We start from the raw sequence: 21,607 nt of genomic DNA, 5'->3' as shown, positions 1-21,607 counted from the left end.
AGCCACCGTGTTTCAAAGGGTGCACAGACACAGGACTGTGTTAGTTTTTTGTGTTGCGTTACTTTGAATGTGTATAACTCCAAAGCTCATTAGATGTGACTCGTATAATCCCTCTGAAAGGACTTTTTCAAACCTTCAAAGAGAAGGCACGGAGGGAGGTGAGACGGGGGTCACGGATGGAGGAAGACCCCGGGCGGAGGCCCTGTCCAGGGGTGCACCCAGGACCCCGGAGAGGACCCAGCAGCACGGTTCTGTGTCTCGGGGGGACCACTCTGCACTGAATTAAGATGATTGCCAGTGTGGAGGTCAGAGTTCTTTCTTTTTTTAAATTGAAACCACTCCAGGCTTGAACGCTGCTAGAAAATGCTTAACCCTTGATTTAAAAATGTCTGAATAGCCGAATCCTCTCTTTTTCCCTTGGCACAGAGGAGTCATTCTGTGCTGGTCGAAAGGGCTGGTGGGAATTTCCGGGACTTTGTGGCCTGGAACCAAACCAGGGATCAGATCAGCTTCATTGGAGACTGTGTTTCAAGCCACAGCTACAAACTAGCAGATGTGTTTTATTCCCAGACCCACCACATCAAGACATTGCCATGAAAATCAAACACTGCCCAGCCGGTGTGGCCCAGTGGCTGAGCGTTGTCCCAGGGACTGAGAGGTCCTGGTTTTGTCCCCGGTCAGGGCAAGAGCCCGGGTGCCAGGCTCGGTTCCCAGTGAGGGGTGTGCAGGAGGCAGCCGGTCCACGTTCCTCTCTCACACTGATGTTTCTCTCTCTCTCCCTTCTTCAATAAAAGATATTTTTGTAAAATTAAACAAATCAAACACTGTTCTCAATCGTCCCTTCCGTGCCTCCCGCAGGACCCTTTGGATTGCAAGAGATCATGAGTGTCGCTTTATGTACGATCCATTTCTGGTTTCTAAGTAGCTCCCTCTCCAAGATGAGATCGCAAAGCTTTGAAAATCAGATGCACCCCTCCCGTCACCCCGGGGAGCTATTCCTGAGGGGGTGCCCTGCTGGAATGGCCGGGAACCGCTGTTGGGCAGCCGCCTCGGGGACCCGGGGACGAGGACATTCAACGACACGGGGTGGCCGTGGGCAGGTGGGGGCTGGCCACGTTTCTGAAGAGAATCCCACAGGCGGGTGTGCAGACGGACGGGGGGGCTGCGGTGGGTGCAATTACTGGGCTTTCTGAGCTGTTCTTTTGAAGCCTCCATGCTTAATAGAAAGAAAAGGAATAATCCTCTTTGCCAGCCTTTTGTCGCTCAATCTATTGTCCCCGCCGACATCCAAAGGAGACGGACAATTTTCATTTTGTCCGGAAAGCGCTGGTGTGTGCTCTCTCGGGCTGGGCCCTGAAGCTCAGAGAGTTAAGTGGGCGAGAAGACAAAAGTGTCTCTAATCGGAGGGAATCGAAGGGGAGATTTCTGAAGCTCTCTAGCCTAACGCCACACAGTCCCGGGTGGCATCTCCCGACACGAGCCTCCTTGGCCACTAAACTCAGCGTGGGGAGGAGCTCGGGCGCAGCAGCGACGAGAATTCAACTGGACCAAAGAGAAGCAGGCCTCTGGGCAAATTAAGACTTTTCCGTAAAACCCAAGAGCAGGGAATCTGTCCTTGACTTATGGGCTCTCAGTCGTGTGACGTCCCTCTCCAAGACGCTGGCCAGGTCCGTGGGCTGGTGGCATAAGCGTGTGCTTGATCAAAATGTACTCACTGACAAGCCGGGCGGTTGAACAGATGCCTCGAATAATCAGATATTAACAATAGCTCAGTCTGGCAATACCTACTCTTGACGGCCCCAGTAGGACACCCAGAGCCTCGCTGTGGGACCGCGGCCCGTCCGCCCTGGGGGCAGGAAGAGCATCAAAGGCCTCTTGACCGTGTTCATCCACCTCAAGGGACCCGCTGTGGGTGGCACTGTGAGAATTCGGGGAGCTGGTAGCAGTTTCTGCTGACGGGGACACATTCCTGTCGATGAGCAGGCTGCCCCCCCCCCCAGAGAAGGCCTCACCCTAGGGAGTTATCTGCACTGGGTTTCTAGCCCCGAATTCTGAGAACGATAATTTTCCACTGTTTTTTGTCACCTTGATGCTGGTAACAATGTCGACAGTGGGTGCGGGGGATCCCCACGCATCTGGCTTGAATTTGAAGGGTAGGCAGGGTTTCCACTGGTGGGGTGGGGACGGAGCAGAGGGGCCTGGGAGGGAGATGCCTAGCAGGGAGGGCAGAGGCCCCTTGGGATAGAGGGGAGCTCGGGGGAGTCTCCCCAGCCCGAGGAGTCTGTGCGTCTAGGAGGAGGACCCTCCACCTCTCTGGACCCTGGAGATTCTAGTTTGGACAGAAGCTTTCTTGTCTCCCTTCCACCCAGAGTCCCTGGAACGTGCTCAGCGACATCTCGCCCCGCTGTGCGCCTGTGCAGACCACCGGCTCTGAGGGGCAGCAGGGTCGGCCCTTCCTTCTCGAGCCAGCTGCTGCCACCAACCTCCATGAGACACACGGACCACTCACCGCATCTGCTGGTGCTGCACGCAGCCGACCGCACACAGACGAGCACACGTGTGCACAGGCACACACACGCAGGACACACGCACATCGTAACACACCAGGGCACACACTGCCCACGATCGATCATTTAGTATCTAGGTCCAGGGCCCCTGAAACACGACATAAGTCCATTTTGATTTACCTGTTTGATGTCCACCCCTGGCTGAGGCAGCGCGGGTGTACCTGCTCACGGACACAAGTTGAATTGCTAACTGGGGCCCATTCCTCCCCCAGAAAAAGCTCCAAAATAGACATATGTATAAGAGCAAAACAGAAAAGGTGAGTGTTACTGGATTTAGGGGACATGTGAATTCAGAACTAAACAAAACGCCAGAGGAAGACAACTCTGTGTAAACAAGCAAATATTTCCTACTCAGCAGGAAAGTCACATTACATGAGGATGTCCAGCATCAAAATAATGATTTCTTACTTTAAAACATGGAGGGGAAACAGCAGTAAGTGCTTACTAAGGAGACCGCCTTCAAAGTCTGCCCCGGGCGCGGGCGTTGGTGCAGGTACTGCAAATCGACCGAGACCCGGTAGACGTCAGCACAGAAGATTCGAGAACGTGTGCCCTGAACGAGGGGTTGGAGAGCCTGGCTGGGGGGGCCACGCTCTCCTCTCAGGCATGTCATCAAACCCCACAGCCTCATCTATAAAAAGAACCCCCGACTTTTCTGCTACTCGCCACAGGACTGTCTGGAGGATCGAGTCCATGGAGGTGTCCGTAGCGCTTTGCAAACAGAGAAGGATGGTGGCAGGCTGGACGGCACAGGGACCCTGCTGTCCTTGTTTGAACGCTTTCTATTTATTTTTCCCCCTGGAGCCTGAAAATCAGTTGCCGAGTAACACCGACCACCATGGGCTAGCGAAGTGGACGGTGGACGCGCCACTAACCACCACGGGCTAGCGAAGTGGACGGCGACGCGCCTGGCGTGTCCACCACTGCCGTCTGGCTGCCTTTGACCCCTGTGTGCTCTCCGTCCAAGTCAGAGCCGCCAGCCAAGTCCCAGCACCTCAGCAAATCTGTGGCTGGTGTGCGCGTAAGGAACAAGCCGGCAAAGGTGGGGCTTCGTCCTCGCATGTTCCCGCCAGAGGCTCCCGCTGGGGAGTGAAAACCATCGTGCTGAGGTGGAAACGCAGACCAAGGCAGTGGGGGCCGGACAGAGTGAGGTCTGGCGTCCTGACGCTGGGCGCCAGCGCCCATGGGGTGGAGGGCCGGGGGCTCCATGTCCTTGCAGGCATTTGGTCTGAAAGGGGTGCCTGACCTCTGTTTTGTTTTTGTACAGATAGGACGCTCGAGCCCAGAGGGAGGCTTTTGCCCACACCCACACTGCAGCTGGGGACAAGGAGGAGCAACAAGGCCTGCTGGGGCCGGGGCGGCCACCGTCCTGCGTGGGGGAAAGGACAGCCTTGTCCTTTTGCAGGTGGGGAAACAGAGGCACACACGGTCACGGCTGCTGATTTCCCAGCACCGTGTGCAGGCCCGTCCGAGGTGCCTGCGCCCACCACACCTCCTGAGCTGCACGGCGTGACCGCCACCTGACAGAGGAAGTTCAGGGCTCTGCAGGCAGCGACTCTCGGCAGGGACAGGCTGGGGACGAAGCAGGCCTTGGGCCCAGATCCTCCTGGTTCCGAGGCCTCCTCCCGGCCCCCACCACATGGAGAGTCAGAAACAAACTCTTCCCTCCACGGGGCCGTTTTGCACAGACGCCCAAAGTACCCTGAGCGATGTCCTTCGAATCCACCTTTTCATGGTCAGTCCTGGAGAAATTAGCCCAAGGACGTAATTTAAAAAAAACTTTTTAAAGCCACATACGTAAAGATTTTCCTGGGAGGGGTCGCTATGATAACAAACATCAGAAACAGCCCAAAGGTCCAACAAGCAAGAAGGGGCCGAGAAACACGATGCATGCGTTATAGACGTTCACAGAGCAGCTAGGAGCTGTCGTGAACGCCGAGCGTGAAGAAACGTCCACCAATCAAGAGGAAAAAAGCACAGACGACCATTTTTATAACAGCAACTATATGAAGCTCTGTGTGCCCTTGTTAAAAAAGAAAAATTGGAATGCTCAGTGGGGGGAAAGGAGAAACATCTGTAACAAAAATAAATAAGTAAGTAAAACATTGGCATGGCACATAAAAAGTGAAAGTGAAAAGTTAGTGGGCTAGCTTGGTAAGTTTATGGATTTTTTAAAGAAATGTATAACTTCCTCTAATGATGTTTACGGTATTTCTATTAAAACACCTCAAATGAAGACGGGGAGAAGGCGGTGGCTCCGTGGAACATTTATGCAGGGACCCGGACCAAACTGAACATGGCGGTCAGATATCCTGTTGTTGTTTTCTGTTCTTTCCTTGTTTTGAGACTACCGGGCAGTGGATAAAACGGAAGAACGTGAGCTGTGCTGTAATCCACAGACTCTTGTTTTTCTCCTCGGTCCCTTTCCTCGCTGGCTGGTCACTCGCCTTTGCTGCCCCGCTCTAGTCCGAAGCCAGGTCAGAAAAACGAATGTCTTTCCTCGTGCATGTGTTTATTTTTGAGATCTGTTCATGGAGTCCCAGGAAATGATGATTTTTGTCAGTCCAAATTAAATGATCTGACCAGAACATTTCATATGATCCAACCAGAACAGTTCATATGATCCGACCAGAACAGTTCATATGATTCAACCAGAACAGTTCATATGATTCGACCAGAACATTTGGATGACGGCAGGATTTCACCTTAAACCGTCCTTACAACTGCTTTGGATCATTCTCTTCACTCAGATGGCCGTTCCCTCCACCCGTTCAATTTCTCTCTCTCTCTCTCTCTTTAAAAAAAAACAACTTTAATATTGCATTCTCTAGAGGGAAGGTCTGAATAACACCCCTCCAACATGTTAAAGGTAACTTACACAGACGCCTCGATCCTGCGTCCACCCAGCTATTCATTCATTCCGCAGCTGCTCACTGCGCGCGGGCTCTGCTCCTGGCGCTGAGCTAGGCCTGGGGCGCAGAGGGGCTGAGGCCCCTTTTCCCTCAGGGAACATAACCTCAGAAAGGGCTGTGTGTGTGCAGCGGCTCAGATGACCATTTGGTTTCCACTAACTGGTCGAATGACCGGTTTGGTCGTTTCTTACCAGGTGGACTGGATGTTTGCTCAGAGGGGGGTAAGTCCTCCCACACGTTACTGTTGCTCAGGACTCGCCCTGGCCAAGCGGAGGGGTCCCTTCTGAATGACCTGCGGTGTGCCCAGCCCATCCGCTGACCCGCAGGCGAGCAGGCCGAGAGCCAGAGCGGCCGACCCTCCCAGCGAGGCTCAGAAACCATGCCTGGGGCCTCGAACAGAAAAGCGAACGTGCGATACAACTTAAACCTGTTTTCCAAAGACAGAGGCGAAACTGAAAAACACACGGTGGCCATTCACTGGACAAGGGCTTCCCAGGCCTGCTTCTGGGGACGTGTCAGGCTGCAGGGTGGACTGAGGGCCCGCGAGTCTGAGAATCCGGCCGCGGCCGAAATGAGGCGGCCCACCTGGGTGAGCGGAGCCGGGACCCGAGGCCGAAAGAAACCGCTGGTCAAAACGCCCCAACGTCGCTTCCCGGCGCCCCTGAGCTCAGCTGCCCAGGGAGTTTGCCCTGACCCCAGGCGCACCCACACACCCTCCGCCCCTTCGGAGTCCGGTGGCCCCTGACCAGCAGTGACCAGGGCTTTGCCTTGCGTCCCTCCCCTGACTCGCCGAGGACAAAGATTTCAGGCGTGTTTGCACTTTGGGGGACATTCCCCACAGCACAATATCTTCTCTCCAGGTTCCCCGCTGGGCCGGGAGGGACCCCGCCACCATCCCATGCTGGTGTGAGCATGCTCAGAAATCCAAGGGACGTGGAGAAAATGCCCAGGGCTGCTGCACGACACACCCGAGAGGGAGCCAGCCATCCCAGCCGTGGGCTTCCGCTTCCTCCCTGGGCGCCCAGAGCGAGGAAACAGGCCCCGGGCGGCGGGGCGATCGGTGGTGCGGCTCCACTTGCTGGCGGCTCCAATGACCGGCCACTGCTCACTTCACGCCCTGCAGTGAGGTCCTCCTCACTCTGGAGCCCAGGCAGCCGAGGCCCAGAGAGGTTAAGGACCTCGCCTAAGGTTGCACAGCCAGGACAGGCACTTCCCACGGTCTAAGAGCAGAGTGTAGGAGCCCATGTCCCCTGAGGCCTTGTGCCATAGCTGCACGGCCTCACCAGGCCAAGGAGGAAGGCCACACAGACCACCAAGCTCGTCCCTGGCCGCCGCGCTGGGGAGTCCAAGGCACCGTGGAGCCGGGCCCTGTGCACCAATGTGTGTGCCCGGCAGCAGCACATCCTCTGTCTCCACCCGCCTCGGACCCTGGTGACGTCGACCCCTGGCTGGCTTTCCCCAGGGCAACCTCAGGGAGATGCATGAAGTCATTCCTTGCTTTGACCCCAACAATCTGGGCATGTGCGAGGAAATGGACGTGAAAAGTCTCAGTGAAAGCAGATGTTCTAAAAGGGTTTGGGGGCAACTTCACTGAGCAAGAAAAGAAGGAAGCCGAGGTCGACCTCCAACAGCAGCCTGCCCTCCGGGACGGTTGCCGGGGGTGTTGAGGCCCCTCTGAGTCTCTGTCCCCGCACTGCCGGAGGCCTGGGACACCTTGAACACCTTTGTCCAGGAGTCGCATCTGTGAGGAGTTCTCCTTGTGTTGAATTTCCACCTGCACCGCGGCCACGGCGGTGAGAGAGGAGTAGGAAGCTCCCCCTGCCCCCCGGTGTGGCAATGGCCACGGCCCCATCTGGTGAGCCGGGTGGGGCTGTGTTCTCTGCTCTCGGACGCTTGCTCTGTCCCTTCCAAGCCCTCTGCCCGACCTCGGCCCCAGCGGAGCCGCGAGGAAAGTCCACATGGTGCCTTGTCTCCCACGCCCTGGCCCAGGGTCTGAACCTCACCACCGGCTGAGCGCTGGCCTGGCCCTGGGGGTCCTCCGGTCCCCTGCGGGCGGGATGGCTGCCCTGGGCGCCCTGCTGTCCGCACGCCCGGCACTGGGTGAATCATGCCAGGCGGCCTTTCTGAGGACAGCTGTGCTCTCACAGAAAACTGCACCCGCAGACCTCGAAACCCCGGCGCTGGGCCAGGCCGGGGCCACGTCCCCAGGCAGGAGCGGAAGTGCCCTGGCCTCTCCTGCCTCCCGCTGCCGTCGAACTGCGTCCCTTGCGAGGTGAGGACGGACATTGGTGACCCTCCTCATTTCAAAGGTTCAAACGCAGCTTGTCCCTTTCCTTGCGAAAATGCACAACGCCGTCCCCCGCGAAAACACGGAGGGGTGAAAAGTGTCTGGAAACGCTTCCTCCCCCAAACGGCCATGGGGTGAGGAGTCCCCCTCGAACAGTAGTGGGGTGAGGAGTCTCCCCGAACAGTCATGGGGTGAGGAATCCCCCTCGAACAGTAGTGGGGTGAGGAGTCCCCTGTGAACAGCACTGGGGTGAGGAGTCTCCCATAAGTGGTAGTAGGGTGAGGAGTCTCCCCCGATCGGCACTGGGTGAGGAGTCCCCCCAAAAGGACAGTAGGCTGAGGAGTCCCCCCGGAAGGGCAGTAGGGTGAGGAGTCTCCCTGGAATGGCAGTGGGGTAGAGTTCCCCCAGAATGGCAGTGGGGTGAAGAGCCCCCCCAGAATGGCAGTGGGGTAAGGAGTCTCCCCTGAATGGCACTGGGTGAAAAGTCCCCCCAGAACGGCAGTGGGTAAGGAGTCTCCCCTGAATGGCACTGGGTAAAAAGTCCCCCCAGAACGGCAGTGGCGTGAGGAGTAAGTTCCCTTGGCTGCTTGTTTGTCATTCGTGGTGGTGACTGAGGTCACAGCCTCTCCTCTGTCCCCCTACGTTCTGAGGCGCCTGGCTTTTCGGCCTTGGATGGGTGAGCCCCTGGCCTAACTCGGGCGTCACGGGCGGCGCTGGCCTGGGCTGTGCAGAGCTGAGCCTCGACCTGGGCACCTCGAAGGCCACCTCCGGCCTCCGTCCACCCCACTCCGGCCCATCGAGGTGGCTCAAGTCAGCCAGGCGCACAGCCGTGACCCCGCCTGACCGCGAGTGAATGGTCTCTGTTGGCGAGGGAAGGACGGGGCCCGGGCGACGCAGCCAGCAGGGGAGGAAGACCAGGCACCAGAGCAACGTCGCAGCACGGAACCTGGCCTGGACGTTTTCTGATCCCACCAGCCGCTGTTAGACACGGGCCGCCTCGGTGCCCCCCGCTTCCTTCCTCTCCCCCTGCCTCCCTCTGATCACCCGACAACGCGTACCCTGGGCAGGTGGATGGAGCCACTCCCTGAGCTGACGCCCGACTCGCCGTGAAACCACCACGGTGACACAGAGCTGGGCCCTCCCTGCTCGGCTGCCCATTGACTTTGGAAGAACAGAGTTCAGAGAAGACACCGGGTCCTCGCCAGCGCCCCGGTGCCCCCCACAAGCACAAAGAGTTTCTCAAAGTGCCATCGACACGTCGCCTTACCTGTGAGCGGGACCTGGGCCTGCAGGACGGCCGCGATGACGAGCACCTCCCACTGCATGCTGTCCTGGCCGGGATGGTGCTGCGACGCAGGGGCCGTGGCAGCCGTGCCGGGGCGAAGAAGACACAGGCGTGTGTGCTGCCTGGTTCTGTGTGGCCTCCCCAGGAAGTGGAGGCCCAGGGGCCTTCGAGAGGCAGCACCTCACACACCCAGCCAGGGACTCACACCCCCTCTCGGTTCGGCGCAGGAAGCTCTGGAGGTTTGAGGGTTTGGGGTGTGAGGGTGTCTGCCTGCCTGCCTGCCTGAATTTTGCTTTTTCTCTCCTTTAACCATTGTTTCATTTTCCTTTTCATCTTTTTTCCCCGAATTTTGGTCTCATTTCTGCCTAATTTCTACCTTGATTGGTGACGTGGTCCCCAGAAAAATGTGAGCCCCTGACTCATGAAGAACACTCGCTGTTTTCCTCGCCTGAGCCGCTTCACGCGGGTGACGGAGCTCGGGCTGGGGTCAGGCCCCACGCAGACGCCACCGCGCCTTCCTGCGGCTCTGACCGGCTGGCTGTGCCGGGCCGGCCGCACGGCACGAGGCTCCGGCCTCCCGGTGTCTACAGGAACTAATGGCGCAGACCTGAGCACAGTCCTGCACTGGCCTGAGCTGGGCGTTTCCACACTCCGAGGGGGGGATGTCAGGCGACACGGCCGTTCTGGAGGACAGTTCGGCGGGTTCTTAAAAAGTTGAACGTACACGTACCGTAGGGTCCAGCCACCCACTCCCAGGTGTCTACCCAGACAGAAGGAAATGTGCGGCCACAGAAACACTTACATGAATAGTCACAGTAAAGGGAGGGGGAGGGGGAGCGAGAAACATCAACATGAGAGAGACACACTGCCTGGCTGCCTCCCACAAGAGACCCAGGGACCTGCCCTAGACTGGGAATCGAACCCATTACCCTTTGGTGTGCAGGCTGACGCTCTAACCACTGAGCCACCAGCCAGGGCACGAGGCAGTTTCGCGGGTGATTGATATGACCCTTAACTCCCGAAAGGACATGGGTTAGAACTGTCTTCTCAGATGAAGATGGACCTGGTTTAAAGTGACAGTTCGGAATTTCCCTAAGAAATATGGACCTACCAGCGTGACACAAAGTAGACTGCTTTTGGGGGGGTTTCCAGCGGTGACACTGACAGTGCACTGTTGTGGGGAAGTGGGTCTCCTCTCCCCTCGCTGACTCGGCTCCGAGAAGGGCGGCTGAGCGGGAAGCACGCAGGGTCAGGGTGTGTGCGCAGTCTGCTGGCCCTGGAGGACTGACTTCTCCACCCGCCACGGGCCTGCAAGGAGACTGGACTGAAGACGGAAGAGACTAGGGCTGTTGGCGGTTAGCTCATCTCCGAGGCCAAACGCAGCCGCTGAGCCCAGTCGCTCCGGGCTCCTCGGTCACTCCCTCCTTCTACTTTTCTTTATTGGTTTTAGAGAGAGATGGAATATCAACTGGCCACCTCCTGCACGCCCCCCACTGGGGATCGGGCCCACAACCTGGGCATGTGCCCTGACCGGGAATCGAACTGGTGACCTCTTGGTGCAGGGGCCGGCGCTCAACCTCTGAGCCACACCAGCCAGGCCCTCCTTCTACTTTTCCTTTTCTGTTTCCTGGATCAGAGCCTTGCCCTCTGGGTCAAAGGCGGTCGGTCCTGTCCAAGGCACCACGCCCTTGCGGTCGAGGCCAGGGCTCTGTCCCCTCTTCAGCAGGAGGTAGAGTGCAGGGGCCCCGAAGCACATGACGTGCAGGGAGTGAGCCTGAGGCCAGGCCTCTGTGTCTCCTCCTGTCCCTGGGGTGCCACCTTTGGCCCAGTGTCATCTCATCCAGGCATCAGGTCCCCAGCCCCGCCCATGGTGTCACTCAGCTCCGCCCTGAAAAGGAACAGATACCTGCCCAAAAAGTGGTCTGCGGGGCCCTCTAGTGGCCAATCAGAACATAGCAGGAATATGTCCTGCCCACTCAACCTGGACCCCTGCTGTGACACAGCTGTTCTCTTCTCCATGGTAACGGTCTCTGACCTGAACACAGACATGTTTTCTTATGGCACCAAATGGTCAAGACAAAATTCTGGGTAAAGGAAGAAAAACAGGTGCCCTTGACCTAATTCCATCACAGGCACCTCAGCAAGGAGGAGCTGAGGGCTGACCCTTGACCACCGGGGCATTCCGGCCACGCCCCGGATTGTAGGCCTGATGAGCTGTGGAAGGGGGGATCGCATTGTCCCCTCAAAGCTTTGGAAGAGCCGGTGTCTGGTTCGCCGCAGGCTACAGTGAGCACGCAGAGGGTCTCCGGGACGGTGGAATGAACGGACATCTGTTTACGAGAACAAATCCAATTCATGTCTTTAAAATAATGCTTTTAATTATTGATGCTTTGAATAAGAAACCTATTTTACCAAGTTTAAGTGGAAAACATGTTTCTTTTTTTTTTCTTTTTGAAATCGGTTTTTTTTTTTTTTTCCCACCAGAAGCTGTTGGCCGGATTTCGGGTTCATTGTGTTGTTTTCAAACATAATGATGCATATCAGCTCTTCTCTGGGCCACTGAAGGGTTCCCTGGCTTGAGTCCCTCTTCACGAGGGATCTTATCTCGTCCCCTGGAACCATGGATATGCTATAAAACTATACATTTATAAAATTTAGCCACCTCATCTTCCAGGAAATCCGTGGCAGTCCGAATTGACCCTGTGACCAAGCCAACCGGCCGCGTGTGAAAGCCCGCGGGCTGGCGTCCCGGGACACCGTGCGCAGAGGGAGCCCTTCACGTCTGCACCAAATGTCCGAGAAACTTCACCCGTGTGGTCAGATAGCTGAATTCTGCTTCACCTACGGGAGAGAGAGGAAGAGGAAGTGTGTCATTAAACCGAGCTGACATATCTTAGAAGTTGATTCATTCTAGGGAGGACTAGAGAAACTTCTGATCTAACCGTTGAAGAGTTTAGTTACTTTCGGCCACTTCTGGGCGCTGAAGCATCGCCGAGACCCCTGAGTTCTGCTATCAACGTGCCTAGAGATTCTCGCGTCAGCAGCCCCCCTGTCCCAAGACCATGCTGACATGTCCGTAAGCGTGCGGGCCACAACGTCACTCGGCTGTGTGTTCTCATTCAAGAACACCTGAAGGTTTAAAAGTCAAAAACAGCTGAAAACAGATGCGGTCCCAAATACTAGGGCAAAAGAGTCTGAATCAGCCAGTGCCCGGCGATATCAAATCCAGGCAGGGAGGCGACTTTGACCCACTTTTCTGCTGCAGCCTTGACCACGGCCATCAGAGACCCCGTCTCCAGGTACGAGAGTCCAGGCAGGTTTGTAACCCGTGGCCTCCCCTTACCTCTGACCTTACTAGGGCCAGGCGGGCACACCTGGAGGTGGGCGAGGCCCATGCCCAGCTTAGCCGTGAGTGCAGGCGATTGCTGATTCTTACGAGAACAGCTTACTCGGGGTCAGCAGACACCTTGGTGGAGGTGGAAACAGTCACCCCGTGTGCAGATGCGCTCCGGAGGTCGACCCAGCAGCCCCGCGAGGCAAACCGGATCCCGTGAGGCCCCTCACTGCCTGGCCCGGTGGCCTCTGTGCTGAGGTCTCAGAAGAGGCCTCTGAGCACAGCAGAGTCCAGGGTGCAGATGGGGTGTGGAGACTAGCACCCTCCAAAGCTGATCTGGGCCAGCCCACCAAGTGGGGGAGCTCCGGCAGGCCCATGTGGCCCCTGGGGGGGGGTTCCCTGAGGACTTGAACGTGCAGGCCCTCGGCCCTTACAGATACTACTGTCCACTCTCCGGACCACTGGACAGTTCTGGGGCAATCCGGGTGGGCAGCGTGGTGGGGGGGCCACCCTGGACTCCGAGATGGACTATTAATTGTCAGACCTGTTCAGAAAGGTCAGCTTGGAGGCGCCGTCCATTAGGATTCTGGCTCACTGCCTCATTCCGAAGGGGCCACACCCTGGTGCAGTCTTTTGGTCCCCCCGCCCGGCCCCACCCCCATCAAAAGGACAAGGAGAAAGGACCCCCTCTTATCCCTGAGCTGCTGAAAAGGCCCCTCCTCCGTGCAGTAAAGTGGGAGCCTCACATTTATTTCACTCACTCAGCAGGGAGACTTACTACAAGAAAACACATTTTAATTCTGTGCCTAAAGCGAGCCCTGCCCTGGGCGTGGTGTTCACACGAAGAGAACCGCACTCCAGCGACAGTTATAACCTGGGAACGTCCACTTCGGCCCTGAAGAGCGCGCCTGGCATCTTACCGCCGTCTCCCGGGGCACTGGTTGCCTGGCCATCACGTCCTGATGGCCGCCTCTGTGTTCCTGTGAGGGACGGTGGCTCTGCCAGGCCAAAGACAACGCGACCACTAGCCTGCACCCCCCTCCCTGTGCCCAAGGAGTCCACGGCACGTGGAGTGGTCACCACCGCCCTGGCTGAAGGAAGGCACAAGCCACGGCGCGCAATGTGTGAACATACACTTAGTGAGACGTGACGTTGTAGTACGCCTCGGGCGTCACGATCTTGGGTCCCCCAAAGTAGTCCAGCACCCAGATGTTGGTTATGTTCAACTTGGCAAAGAACCACTGGTGGCTGGCCGGCCAGTCTTTCATCTCGGGGTGGCGAATGAACAATGACTGCTGGGCAGTGTCCCTCTCTGTCTCGTTCACCTGAAAGACACACGTGAAATGAACCTTCTCACGGGGGAACGTCTCAGTGTCTCGTCTGTTAACAGCGCGTGGTCCTGGCGTTTCACGGATGCTATGGCGTTTGCTTAGTCCCTGAGCCTCATTTTTGCTCATGTTTATTTTTTTTTTAAAGTGAAGATATAATTGACACATAGCGGTGTTTGTTTTCGGGGTACAACATAATGCTCTGATATAGTACAGGTGTGGGCAAAAGTGGGTTAACCGTTGTGTGCACGGAAAACAACACAATGAATAAATAACAGCCCCAGGGGAAACTGCTCCGTGTGCGCACACTGTCCGAGCTCTGAAGTGACCGCCGCGGCAAGTTCGGTCAACACGCATCACCTCACATCGTACAAAAACGTTCTCCGCTTCCTTTCTACTTTTTTGTTTTTCTGGTGGTGAGAACTTTTAGGATCTACTACAATCCTGACCATAAGCCTAAGGCACCGGAGAAGGAAGGAAGCCCGGACGAGGCAGACGGCAATGAGGATTCAAACGCTGGTGAGGACCGGGGCGATGACGGGGACACCATCGCCAGTCCTGGTTCCCGCTGCTGGACAGTCGTGTCGGGCTGTCAGGGAACCTGGCCCGAGGTACTAGAGCAAATGTGCCCGGTGCCTGTGACGGGCACGTCAGCTCGCTATCCCGGGATGAGCACGGTGGGACGTGAGCTGCGGTGCCCAGAGGGACGAGTCTTCAGAAGACACAGTGGAGTCAGGAGCCCCTGCTGCCCCGCCCCGCCCCCCTGCCCGGGAAGGACACGCAGCTTCCAGCCCCCAACAGGACTTGCCCGCGGGGCCATCTGCTGGCTCGGCCATCACATCAGTGCTCAAGGCACCTTGCCCTCTGCCCTTCCCACGGGTGAACTGAACCTCCTCCCTCCAGCGCTCACCCCAAACTGTCTGGAGGCGCACCCACGACTTAGTAACGGGTTCTCCCCTTCTAACCGACTCAGGACACTCCCTGACCTCAGCCACCGTCACAGGAAGGAGACAGGAACCCCAACACGGCGAATGCTATCCGGGGTGCAACACGGTCGAGAGAGGCAGCCTCGGTGAGCAGACGCTCCTCCCTAGGGCTTTACCGCGATGAGATCTGTTTGCCTAGACAACAGTTCCTTCTGCTCCTGGGCGTCTGAGGGAGCACCTACAGGAAGCGACCGATTGGGACCTTCCCTGCTTATAAAATACACATCGGAGCACATTCTAACTGCACCTCCATCACAAACCCCGTTCACTCTTTCTCCGCCTGGGTCTCCCTTCCCTGCTGACAAGACGGCGCTCGTCTAGACCGTCTCTGAACCGATTGGGACCTTCCCTGCTTATAAAATACGCATCGGAGCACATTCTAACTGCACCTCCATCACAAACCCCGTTCACTCTTTCTCCGCCTGGGTCTCCCTTCCCTGCTGACAAGACGGCGCTCCTCTAGACCGTCTCTGAACCGATTGGGACCTTCCCTGCTTATAAAATACGCATCGGAGCACATTCTAACTGCACCTCCATCACAAACCCCGTTCACTCTTTCTCCGCCTGGGTCTCCCTTCCCTGCTGACAAGACGGCGCTCGTCTAGACCGTCTCTGAACCGTTAGGTAGCTGCGCACCTTGGTCACGGTTCCCGCCAGGATGATGTGTGCGCAGAGCGGGCTCTGGGGGTCAAATCCATGTTTCCTGCAGAAGTTGGTCTGTGCCAAAGACATGGTCAGCGTGGCATATGGATTCTCCTGGAGGGAAATAAAGACCCTGTCGTGAAACGTCGTCTCTGGACGGGAAATGAGTTTCACAAGTCACATACACCCTGTCCCCAGAGCTTGACCGTGGTCCTTCCAGGAAACAGGGACGTGTAAAACACCACCTTCCACTTGGGACAATTACTATGTGGGCAGAGAGTAATCCTGACACTTTCTCCAAAAGGGGGAGGGGACATTCATATTTGGAACTATCAGACTCAGAAGTATTTTAATACTTCTTAAACTCTTACCTTGTCCCACTTTCGCCGGGGAACTTATAATTGCAGGACCACCCAAGTACAAGACTCCAGGCTTAGATGCTAAGGCGGAACCAGTGGATAACAACACCAGCTGCTCAACGAGCTCATGCTACAGTATCAGCAAGAAAGCGGCTGAGTCATGCTCCGAGGTTATCTTGCGTTGGCAGAAACGGCCACGGGATTTCAAACGGGGAAGCTGTCCTCTGCTCCTGCTCTGACAGCAGGGGAGGCACGCTTGGCTGCAGAGACAGGCGCGCGACATGCCTGTGCTTCCTTCCTCAGAAGTCAGCCGCACGGAGGCACTCTGACAGGCAGCCGGACAGCCACACTTTGTGTTTAGACTGCTCAGCTCTTTGGCTCAAAGGGTCTCGTGTGGGGCACTCTGCCATCTCACGGTGACTCAGCAAAACCGTGAGCCAGAAGAGACCTTCTTGGAACCACTTAGCCAAATATTTGCTGTGGGCACGTGATGAGGCAGGCCACCCAGGAGAGGCAGAAAAAGAGGGGGCGGGGGCTGGGACAAGGCGTCCCCCTTCTGTGAGTTTACAGTCTGGTTGAAAAGCCAGACAGACAAAGCTTAAATAATGCAAAACAAAGATACAGAAGACATCAAAAGGCAGCAGAGAACTAATCGCCAAGTGGCTGGGACAGTTAAGTGGTTTCAAGTCTGGTGTAGAGCCCTTGGCAGAGCCCAGAGACACAGGGCTGTCGGGAGTCTTGTACGGTCTTCCAACCAGGGAGTTCACAGTCAAGGGGCCTTGACTGCAGAGGCAGGACTGGGAAAGGGTAACAGTGGTGAGAAACCCAACTTGCTAGAAGGAGGGGCTTTCTGGGGGAGCGGGTGGGGGGAGGGTGGCTCAAGCCCAAGCTCAGCAGTCAAGATGGTATTTTGTAGGCTGGCATTGGGTGAGGATTTTTTAAAATGCTGATTTTTGGGCTCCCTTCCTAACCCAGGTACATGCATTTTATTTATTTTTATTTTTTATAGTGGTTCATTTTTTTGAATCCTGAGGATATGTTTATTGATTTTTTAGCTAGCAAAACATCTTGTACGTACCCCACACTGGGGACTGAACCCACAACCTAGCTTTGTACCCTGACCATGAATCAAACCCACAACCTTTGGTGTACAGGATGATGTTCCGACCAATGGAGCTACCTGGCCGGGGCGGGTACATACATTTTAATCAAACACCCCGGGCCCTGGCTGGTTTGGCTCAGCGGTTAGAGTCGGCCCGTAGACCAATGAGTCATGGGTTCAATTCCGGTCAAGGGCATGTACCTTGGTTGCGGTTCATCCCTAGCCCTGGTCCGGGTCATGCGGGAGGCAACCAGTCAATGTGTCTCTCTCACATCGGTGTTTCTCTCTCCCTCTCGCCCTCCCTCCCACTCTAGCTGAAGACAAATAGAAAAATGTCCTCGGTGAGGATTAAAATAATAATAATAATAATAATAACAATAAAGTAAAAAATAACAAACACCCCGGGTGGATCTTCTGCTTCAGATGTTAAAGGTTTCTGAAGAGAAGGCAATCCTGACTGCTCCATGTCAACCTGGTAGGCAGGTGGATGGGAGCAGACAGAGGTCAGACAGAAATGGGGGGGGGGGGCAGGAATTGCGGACCAGCCTTGCCTGGTTAACGTAGGATCCGAGCCAGACGACGTAGGTGGCCTCACCTTCCCACTCCATCGCGCAAACCTGAAACCCTGGGCAGGTCCTCACCCCTGTCTCTTCCCAGATTCGTCAGACCTGGGCTGGAGTCCTACCTGCCAGCCACCAGGGGGCTGGTCACGGCTGGGTCCCGGCCCCTCCGACTGTGTCATCATCACAAGTTCAAATATATCCTGTACAGCAGTGGCACTCAACCACCTCCCCTCATCAGAAGTGTCAGGAAGGGTTTGGGAGGGAGGGTTGGTTAGTAAAACACATTTTAATTAAGTGCCTCAGCATTACATTTTTTAAAGTCTTCCCAGGTGACCGGATTTGCCATCAATGCTGAGCCTGCTCTCGGGGTGGCGAAAGCCTGCTCTGAGCCCACGCTCGGGGGTGGAGTGGGCTGGGAACAGCGCAGGCGCGCCGGCGTGAGCCCAGCTAAGGAGAAACTTCTGCTTTCGCTCAGACGGTGCAGACCTGTCACGGGATCTCCAATTTTTCAAGAAGTTACAAGTTTAGAGTTTTAATTGCAATCTCAATTGTTAAACGATGGTAACTAACTCAAATTTATTTAAAAAACAAAACAGGCCCTGGCCGGTTTGGCTCAGCGGTTAGAGCGTCGGCCTGCGGTCCTGAGAGACCCGGGTTCGGTTCCCGCTAAGGGCACATACCTTGGTTGCAGTTTGTCCCCAGCCCTGGTCGGTTGTGCGGGTGGCAGCCACTCGATGTGTCCCTTTCACATCGATGTTTCTCTCTCTCCCTCTCTCTCCCTCCTACTCTATCTGTGCAAAAAATGGAAAAATGTCCTCGGGTGAGGATAAAAAACAAAACAAAACAAAACAGAACTCTGTGTGGGCCAAAGGAAGCTGGTTGGTGGACATGTTCAGTCCGTGAGAAACGGGTCTGTGACCTGTGTTAAAGGCAGGTGGACCTGGGGTGAAATTCCAGTTTGGCCACTGGCTTTGGGAAAGTTATGTGACTGACCTACGCTTTAGAATGAGGACAGTAAAACCTCCTCAAAGGGTTGTCAAGAGACAATGACTGGAAAGTGATGGTCCTCCTGGCGCCTGGGAGGTGGGCCAGGCACTCAATCAAATATCACTTTCTTTCCTCTCATCCTCATCAACACCGATGTCCTTTCCCAGTTAACCCCGAATCTGGGATCTCTGTCAAAAGACCCTTCACCAAATGGGGCTTCAATCTGGGACCGTGTGGCTCTAGCCTCCCAAGCTGTCTGTCTGTGACACTCTCGTGGGCTGACAGCCGTCCCCCTAGTTGTAAACCTGGCCCCCAAAAGGTGGACAAGGGTGAGGGAGCCGGATCTCCCATCGGTTCTGGCTCCCACCAGGCCCCCAATGTGCACAGGGTGCCTAGAGGTTGCCGGGGTGGCCCGCAATGTGGGATAGCAGCTTCCTGGTGCAGAAGGGAGCGTTCCTAACTCAGAAGGAGGGGTGAGCCGGAGAAACCCTTAAGCGTCCGAAATGCTTAACTTTCCAACAATCTCGACGCCCGACGCGCGGTGGAGCGTTCCCGGTATTCAGCTGCCGCCCGGGCCAGCGCGGAGCGCAGTCCGAGGTGTGAGCCGGGTGCCCCTGGGCAGGTGCAGGGACGGGGAAGGCTGGCCCTGCGGCCCGGGGCCCACGCTCACCTGCAGGTTGCCCACCAACTGCTGCATGGGGCTCAGGTAGAAGTAGGGCACGCCGCTGCCCGCGCCCGGGGGCCCGTCGCTGAGCGACAGGACGTCGGCGAAGGGCCAGCCGCGCACCGCCTCCTGCGTGGAGACGGTGGCCAGCGCGCCCCAGTCGCAGATGTGCGTCACGAAGCGGGCCACGCGCGCCGCGTCCTCGCGGGGCGGCAGCGGCGGCAAAAGCAAGTCCGCGTCCCAGTCCCCGTGGCCCCGGCCACCCCGGCCCGAGGCCGGTGCCACCAGCAGCGCCACCAGCAGCGGCGCCAGCAGGGCGGCGAACAGCGCGCGCACGGACCCGCGGACAGGCCCGGCCATGGCGGTGACTCCGGCGACAGTCCCGGCCCCGCGCCCTCCCGCGGCCCTGTACTCGCCCGGCGCCCGGGCCCCGCCCACAGCAGTCAGGCCCCGCCCCTTCCGAGGGGAGCCAATCGGAGCCGGGGGCGGAGGGGGCGGGTCCCTGGTCGCCCAGCAACCTGCGGGCTTGGTCTGTCTGTCTTCCCGCAGCTCCACCCACCGATCTGTAAGGATTGAGAAACGGTCCTACGTGGGAAGTTGTTTGTTTGACACTCGAAGAAACGGAGACTCGTAGGAATCAAGTGACTTGGTGAAATCATCCTTCTGGAAGGGGACCAGCCTCTGCGCGCGCGCACGTACACACAGGAGCAGACAGGCGTCTTCCTTGAGCACCTTTGGGTGTGGGTCTCTGGCACCGGGGGAAATGCTGTCTTTTCTACCCAAATTTTCCCTTTTCTGTTTGCGTCGCTGTCCGCACCAAAGAGTAGCAAGGGCCCCAGGGAAAGGACAGAAGCCCCAGAGTTTAGGACTTATACTCTACTCCTGGCCCGGGACGCTCCTGGACAGGGGCACCAAGTGGTTGATTGTCTTCATTATTCCGTGCGGGAATTTGAGCTAATGGAAACCATCTGGGGACCTGTTAAGTCATCAGGCTCCGGGTCAGTGGTTTCACACATTTCTTGCTCTTGCTGACTCTCCTCACCCCATGTAAACAGCATTTCCGTTCTCTCTTCCCTACAAGGTCCCCTCCACTCGGGGTTCACTCTTCCCTGCAAGGTCTCTTCCATTGGGGGGTGCCTCCTCATTCTGATAGTCTGGGAACTGGTCAGTGAGCTCTTACCTGCTGACCCACATCCTTGAAGATTGCGAGCTTTGCCCTGGCCGATTTGGCTCAGCGGTTAGAGCGTCGGCCTGTGGTCCAGAGAGACCCGGGTTCGGTTCCCGCTAGGTGCACGCACCTCGGTTGCAGTTAGTCCCCAGCCCTGGTTGGTCGTGCGGGAGGCAGCCACTCAATGTGTCCCTTCACGTCGATGTTTCTCTCTCTCTCTCTCTCTCTTCCTCTCTCTCTCCCTCCCACTCTATCTGAACAAGAAATGGAAAAATGTCCTCAGGTGAGGATAAAAATAAAAACAAGATTGCGAGCTTTGGTTATATATCCTCAGTGAGTCCTAATCTCGTGGGCCTGGCCTCAAGTCCCCGCCTTAATTGTCAAGAATGCTGTGCCTCCTGCCCCTGCAGGGTTTTGTCAACTCGTAATTCTGGCTCTGCCATCACCTGGCCCTGGGAGGCTGTGGTTCAACAGAGGTGAAGTTATTTCACGTGGCAGCTGGGGCCAGCTGTGAGCAGGTGTGTGGGTCCCAGTCTCTACTTCCCGTCTCAAACTCAGCTCCCTCCGTGTAGCCCAAGTTCCCAGGTTCCTCCGTCAAGTTCACTCCAGGAGCCTGGATGTCACCCCCAAAGCTCTCATTTTCAGGTGGAGGGGGTGCACAACCCTTGCTCAGAGTGGGTTTCCTTCGAGCTGGATGGAAAACCACATGGGAGACATTTCGGAGGAGAATCGAGGGTATCATTCTCAAAACAAATACTTCCTCCAAATAGAGTGGGTGCCTGCCGGTGACAGACCGTTCATCCCAAACCTGCTGAGGAAAGAACGTATCCATGACTGCAAAGCTGGAATTCCAGCGTCACCCTGCCACCCTCCAGCCACGTGGCCACGGGACTTGGGGCTCATCTTTCTGAGACCGTTTTCTCATCTGAAAGGAGGAGTTGGGTTAGACAATCCGACCCCTCTTCTGGCTCTATAGTCTATTTTTCTGTTAACATGCCTTTTATAAGTTTCATACGTGAATCATTTTTTTGCAAGAAGATAAAAAATTATTTCTGTTTACCGCTGGGCCACTCTGTGCCGGTGTGTGCACAACCGCAGCAGGGCCCATGACAGCTGCGTCACAAAACCAGTGCCTGGGGCTTGTCTCCTGCACCAGAGCAGGACAAGGAAGCACCTCCCCTGGGGGTCTGTTTCTGCACTGGCTGTTCCCCATGCCCAAAATGCTGTTCCCTCAGCCCACGCCCATCCGGAATCTGCTCAGATGTCACCCCTCAGAGGCGCCTCCGTGACCACTCTTTCTAAGAGGGCTTCCTCTCCATGGACCACCCTCCCTATTTCTGTCACAGTGATCACCACAGTGTAATCACCACTTGTATTTATTTAGTGACTTGAGAGTTGTGTCCCCAGCTAGAATAAGCTCCAG

At 56.5% G+C, this 21,607-nt stretch overlaps 2 protein-coding genes across 4 annotated transcripts in view; both read right to left on the bottom strand.

Annotated features, from left to right (window-relative positions):
* Positions 1–9,300, bottom strand: part of CD247 (CD247 molecule) — a 54,108-nt gene extending 44,808 nt beyond the window's left edge. The window contains exon 1 of one of the 2 annotated variants that reach the window (XM_036273117.1): positions 9,034–9,300. In XM_036273117.1, the coding sequence (XP_036129010.1) occupies positions 9,034–9,091 (58 nt within the window). In that variant the 5' untranslated portion in view covers positions 9,092–9,300. The remainder of the gene's footprint in view (positions 1–9,033) is intronic. The other variant, XM_036273118.1, reaches the window with a different exon arrangement.
* Positions 9,301–11,511: 2,211 nt separating this feature from the next.
* CREG1 (cellular repressor of E1A stimulated genes 1) lies at positions 11,512–19,379 on the bottom strand. Of its 2 annotated transcripts, none has more exons than XM_036273496.1 (4): positions 19,023–19,379; positions 15,336–15,455; positions 13,520–13,710; positions 11,512–11,892 (listed from the first exon to the last, which is right to left on the bottom strand). In XM_036273496.1, the coding sequence occupies exons 1-3, from the start codon at positions 19,374–19,376 to the stop codon at positions 13,522–13,524; spliced, it is 663 nt and encodes a 220-aa protein (XP_036129389.1). In that variant the 5' UTR covers positions 19,377–19,379; the 3' UTR covers positions 11,512–11,892; positions 13,520–13,521. The 2 variants fall into 2 exon arrangements, with proteins under 2 accessions (XP_036129389.1, XP_036129388.1); XM_036273495.1 differs by having other exon boundaries at positions 13,526–13,710.
* Positions 19,380–21,607: the final 2,228 nt, after the last annotated feature.

This window comes from Molossus molossus, unplaced genomic scaffold (assembly GCF_014108415.1).
Source record: "Molossus molossus isolate mMolMol1 unplaced genomic scaffold, mMolMol1.p scaffold_m16_p_20, whole genome shotgun sequence".
Lineage (NCBI taxonomy): Eukaryota > Metazoa > Chordata > Mammalia > Chiroptera > Molossidae > Molossus > Molossus molossus.
The sequence above is the reverse complement of the archived record's forward strand: the minus strand, read 5'-3'. Positions and strand labels throughout refer to the sequence as shown.